Below are 6,026 nucleotides of genomic sequence, written 5' to 3'. Positions count from 1 at the left end.
ATAGAGTAAACAACTTAAACCTATGATATTTTTAGGCAAAACTAGAAAAAATACCCTAAAAAGAACCATTTCATCTATTAACTAGACTACACATCTTTTATTTTTATAATTGGAATATTTGGTTAGTGATATTAGAAGATATAATTCTTAGATTTAAACTCCTTAAATAACTCATAATCAAAAGAAATAAAATAAGAATAATTTTTTATAATCATTTGTGCAAAAAAATTCTAAATTTTATTTTATTAGATACTTTTTATATTATGTATTATTACTTTTTAAAATATTGAAATATTATTTATCTTTATTTGATTAATCAAAAATTCATTAATTTACTTCAAAAAAATATAAGTATAAATATATAATCAAGTACATTCATTAATTTATTTCCAAAAAAATAAAAGTATAAATCTTTAATCAGTTCAATCGGTGATTGAAATAATGTGAAATCTGTAAAAAGAAACTGAGAGATCCAAAATTCAAACTCCTAATTCATGAAGAAGAAGACAAATCGCAGATCCCAGTAACTACGTGACACATGGCTATTATTCATTATTATATAAAAAAGTATAAACATAAAAAATATGACTATTACAAGTACATTTTTTGGTTATTATATATTCCTCTCACATTACATCTTACTGCTACTCTCTCATAGTATACAACATTGACATAAAAGGAAGAAATCCAACCACTCTTAATATTACTCTCGTATACAACAGTGACGCAGAAGAAATAAATCCTGTGATAACCACTCTGGGAAAAGGCAAGCAAATCAGAGGTTGTTTAACTTCCATAATGTCCAGTGTGAGAAGCAATAACGTAATGTACAGCGAAAGTGACATGACATACAGTGAGTTCGTTAAGTTCCACAACTTGTGCAATTACAAGCTTTGGGCGTGAAGGCACATACGCCATAAGGCTTGTCTGGTAATCCACAGGTTATGGAGTAGCAGCAAGCAGAGGTGGTGCACACATCCTTGCTATCAGTGGATGCACAGCATGTACAGCCCGAGCATAACTGAAAAGGCGCTAATTTTCTCCTGTTGTATTCATCGCTTCTCAGTATCTCGTATCGCGTCTCAGGAAGGGGATAAAACTGAGCTTCTAATTCCTTATTGCCGACTTTATCGATAGAAGTCTCCTTGGGGTCACCCAGAAAACGCAGGTCGGCCATCCGCATTCCCTACATCACAAAATGACATGTAGTGTTTTCCGGTTAGGGTGGAGTTTTTTTTTTCAACTGAAGAAATGGCGCCTGGAATAGTTCTCAGGTATACATACATTTACATTCAGTAACAATTTTTATAACTATTTCAAAGAATTACATGTAGTGTTTTCTGTGAAAGAAGGATTTTTTTGTTTGGAAAATATTTTTATGGAAGACAGATTATTTATTTTTAACAATAAGATTGGAAGCTATTATATCAAAGTTCAAAGTTTATCCTGTTATTTATAGGAATTTAATTATTTAATTCGTGTAAGAGGATCTTAATCATTTCTCCCCTATGTTAGATTCTATTATATCAAAGTTCAAAGCTTATCATGTTATTTATAGAAATTTGTTTAGAAAGATCCTAATCATTCTTTCCTACTTTCAAAAATAAATTCAATTAACAAAAATGAATAAATAAATTATATACATCGTTGTACATAATTTATCATAAGTTGTTTTCCCACAGATCACATAAGCAATGATTGATGATCGACCTTTCCAACTTACTAATAAAATCTATCTTGGTCCTGAAAATAAACCTCATTAGTAAATTCGAAACATAAACCATCACACATTGCTTATATAATTTATCAAAAAATTTACTAAAAAATAATTATATAACAAATTTCATAACTTTAATCAGAAATATGAATCAGATTCCACAACCAAGAGAAAAAGAAAGCTTTCCTACAAAGAGCATACATATTCTCACAACCATCATATTCATCAAGCCACTAACGACCATTATGTTAACAACAATACATTACAGTTACACATCTCATATAAAAATATAAAAGAGTTCGAAACTAAAACCAATCAACCTTATATTCCTCCACAAAATAGCAAGCACATATATGTATATTCTTGTGAGAGCTGAATTTGGCATCAGCTATATAAACGTCCAATGTTTATCAAGGGTTTTATGGTTAATTTGATTCAGTGAGTGCTAAGTAAATTATGCTTTAAAACTGTTGATTATAAAATGATTTTCTGAGTAAATCAAATTTATTAAACTTATTTTAATAACCATTAAATCAATGGTCAAATTAGAAAGCACATGGTTAAAATCAACCTCATCTATAATTCTTCACTGCTCATGTGAACTCTCATCAGAATGGATGGAAGATTTCATTTATTCAATATTACTGTAACATCTGGTATGCCAATTTCGCTAAAATTAATAGCTAACTACATTATATTAGATATAACTATAGCATCTAATATGTGAATTCAGGGCAAGTTCAAATTATACCAGAGCAAGGCTTGTGCATGACTTGCAGGATTTTCATGATAAGAGTAGACAGTTGATAGAGGAAAACCAGAGTCAAGCTTCTGCATGAGTTGCAAGAGTTTAATGATAAGACTTACCAGTTCACAGAGAAAAACCAGAGTCAAGCTTATGGATGACTTGCGAGAATTTGATGATAAGGCTAAACAGTTAATAGAGAAAAACCAGAGTCAAGCTTGTGCATGACTTGCAATATTTTGATGATGATACCAAGCAGTTCATAGAGAAAAACCAGAGTCAAGCTTGTGCATGATTTGCAAGATTTTGATGATAAAACTAAGCAGTTCATAGAGAAAAGCCAGAGTCAAGATTGTGCATTTCTTGCAAAATTTTGGTGATAATACTAAGCAGTTCACAGAGAAAAACCACGGTCAAGTTTGTGCATGACTTGGAAGATTTTGATGAAAAGATTAAGCAATTGATAGAGAAAAACGTTTGGAGTGACATAGCCCCTGGGACATTCAAGATGTATTTTCTAAGTAATAAAGATATTTTTCATCATAATATTTTTTCCTGAAGGATTGACAGAGCTGCTGGAACATTCAAGCTGTGCTTTCTAAATAGTAAATTTTTTTTCATTATAAAATTGATCATTTTTATAAGAAAACTCAGAAGAGAAGATTTTAAAGTTTTAAAGTTTAAATAACAGCACACAGTAGTATTTATGTTCTATTTGCTATTTATAGTCTATTGTTCAACAAGTTCTACAGATGGTTTATTACTCAGCTTCAGTTACTCACACAACAAATTCTAGACAAAAGAAAAATCTAAACAGCAAACATATTCAATAAATTCTTCATAAGAGAAGAAACTAAAGCAGCAACAACATATTCAGTAGCACATATTTGAGAGAATAAAGTCCAAGGTGGACTAGCTTGTAAACAAAATAAAAGAGATAAAAGTCAGAAACTGAATGTTTAAATATTATGAAAGAATGCAAAAAGGAAATCTGGAGTTTATATGAATCTGTATCACTATATAAATTTAGCTCTGAATATTTATTATTTGGAATTCATGGCCAATTTCAAAGGTGCAGGGCCTACTCAATTCATGAGCTTGATTTTGAGAAAAGTTGATTCAGTGTGAAGTACAGTACTTGTTCAGAGGAATAATTTAAACATAGAGTTTAAGAACTAAACAGCATTTGATATGTTTTTTTAAGTAACTAGGCTGAGCTTAGGGAGAGGTTAGCTCATTTATTAGATGGAAGAAGATTGATATGTTAACAACTGTAAAAACTACTCAAGTCATGAACTTGATTTTGGGAAAAGTTGATTCAGTGTAAAACACAAGATTTGTTCAAATGAATAACAGGAACCAAACAGAATTCGATATATTTTTTAGATGACTAGGCTGAATCTATGCAGAGACTAGCTCATTTATTAAATGGAAGAAGACCGATCTGTTAACAAGAGGGAAAAAGTTGTTAGGAATTTCGAACTAACCTGTGATCCTTGAAGCGCTGCAGTGAACCAGGAGCTCACATCTGGCACATCCAAAGCTCTATGAGAATAAAGTTTATAAGATAGGCAAAGAAGGCGAAAGAGGTGTTAAAAAAATAAACCAAATACGCCATGGCGATCACAGTAAAGGATTAGAACATACCTAAGGTTGCGCAGAGGGACATGAGAAGGAACACGAGGAGACTCAGCTGGGCAAGATGAGAAAGAAAAGTTCGCCCCATGATTGCCCCAAGTTCAAAGGATGGTGCAAACATTCAGCAATTAAAGAGAGAATGAAATTAATGTGTATATGAACAAGGGAGGCATGAAAGGTTCCATGATTCAAAGCAGGTGAGGCAGGTGAAGCGGTCGCTATTGATGTAAAAGGAGATTGTGGCCCAGAAACAATATCAAAACAGAGGACCCCAAAAAGATTCCATGGTAGTGGAGCTGCATGGACCTTCAAAACAAACAGCTGGCTGCAGATGGGGACATGAGGAAAAAAATCAGAGCTATGGTATTATTGGAGTAGCACATTCTGTCATTTCTATACCCCTTATCTCTGGCCACTTTCAGTGGTTCTCAATACCACTTGTGTCTAATATTTCGTCTCTATCGCTCAAAATTATTTAATATTGTTGTGGATTCTGTGGGCTGCAAATCTTTTTATCTGATTACCTCCACGTGCCTTCCAACGATCCTTAACAAATCATTGGATTCCTTTCTTATGTAATTGGTCGAATGCCTTTTGACTCCTTTTTGGAGCTTCATCATTCGTCCTCTCTGCCTAATAAGGAGACTTTTCAAAAGTTTGGTCACTGGTTTTACTGTACATTCCGACATTTTTTTTCCATTTCTACCCACCTGTGTCACAGTGGTGAAACCTGAATATTTTAGAAACAGCTTGGTCACTGGTTTTACTGTGCATTCCGAAATTTTTCCCCATTTCTACCTAACTGTGTCACAGTTGTGAAACCTGAATATTTTAGAAACAGCTCAACAATATTTTAGAAATATTTCAGAATTATAGTGATGGAGTCAATGTGCAAATATTCAATAATACTTTAGAAAGAGTGCAGAATGGTTAGGGAGTCAATGTGCAACTCAAATATTTTAAGAGCAATTTCCAGATATTATAGACTGGTAAGAGCAATTTCAAAATTATAGAAACTAAAGTATAATATGTTTGTGTTAAGAAATATTTTCGGAAAGGTTATCTTTAATTAGGTCATAAAGTTTTCTATAATAATTGGAATTAGATCTTAAAAAAAGTTGAATTTTTCATTATTTTGAATTTTTTTTTTTTTATAATAATTGGAATTAGATCTTAAAAAAAGTTGAATTTTTCATTATTTTGAAATTTGTTTTTTTTAATAATTTAAAATAATTTAGAGCGGTAAAATCTTTATCTCTATGTTCAATCATATACAGATTTTGAATTATTAATGATTAAACATAAATAAATAATAAAATAAAATATCATTAAGAAAATATTAATTTATTTAATCAAATATTTTAAAAATAAATAAATAATAAATTTATAGGAAGTTGAAATATCACTACATAATTTTAAATAATGATGCACATGTTTGTGATTTTATAACTTTTATACATTTTGTCTTATTCATTAAATGAGGAGGGACTTAGATAAAAATAAAGAGATGAATAGTCAATATGAGGCATGATTTAGACATTTAGTCTTTTTTTATCAAGTCAAAAAAATATATTAATCTTTTTTTATCAAGTCAAAAAAATATAATACAATAAATATGGTATAAGTTCAGCCTACAGCAATAAAATGTAATATGTAATACTCTGCCATCAATGTTTTATGGATTTCAATTTATAACTAAAATGTAATGTAATTAACTTCATATTTTTTTAAAGAAAAATAATTTTAATTTTACTATTAGATAATGACAAAATTACATTATTCAAATGTACAAATTAAGTGCATTCATGGAAAGAAAGATAGTTGAAATGAGCTCTATCACCCTACTCTAATAAGAAAAAAGACAAAATTATTATGTAAAGTGTACATTTTGATACAAGGAGAAAACAAAAGAGTATGTTTGCATGG

The 6,026-nt window shown here is 30.5% G+C and overlaps 1 protein-coding gene across 1 annotated transcript; it reads right to left on the bottom strand.

Moving 5' to 3' along the window:
• Positions 1-561: 561 nt before the first annotated feature.
• On the bottom strand, positions 562-4,435 carry LOC149158986 (uncharacterized). Its single transcript, XM_089436386.1, has 3 exons — positions 4,110-4,435; positions 3,950-3,990; positions 562-1,186 (listed from the first exon to the last, which is right to left on the bottom strand). Exons 1-3 carry the CDS (start codon positions 4,219-4,221, stop codon positions 863-865), a joined length of 477 nt encoding a protein of 158 aa, XP_089292512.1. The 5' UTR covers positions 4,222-4,435; the 3' UTR covers positions 562-862.
• Between the last annotated feature and the right edge of the window lie 1,591 nt (positions 4,436-6,026).

The sequence above is a fragment of the Pinus tabuliformis genome, chromosome 5_2 (assembly GCF_031772625.1).
Source record: "Pinus tabuliformis cultivar Carrire ecotype Pingquan chromosome 5_2, CPIR1, whole genome shotgun sequence".
NCBI classification, from domain to species: Eukaryota; Viridiplantae; Streptophyta; class Pinopsida; order Pinales; family Pinaceae; genus Pinus; species Pinus tabuliformis.
Note: the sequence above shows the minus strand (reverse complement) of the source record. Positions and strands in the feature narration are given on the sequence as shown.

What these genes read in the sequence shown, in the direction of transcription:
- LOC149158986 (XM_089436386.1), bottom strand. Translation starts at nt 4,221, where the DNA reads ATGTTTGCACCATCCTTTGAACTTGGGGCAATCATGGGGCGAACTTTT. An exon ending in GTCCCTCTGCGCAACCTTAG is followed by an intron (nt 3,991 to 4,109) that starts GTATGTTCTAAT and finishes TGGATGTGCCAG; the next exon opens with ATGTGAGCTCCTGGTTCACT. An exon ending in CAGCGCTTCAAGGATCACAG is followed by an intron (nt 1,187 to 3,949) that starts GTTAGTTCGAAA and finishes TTTGTGATGTAG; the next exon opens with GGAATGCGGATGGCCGACCT.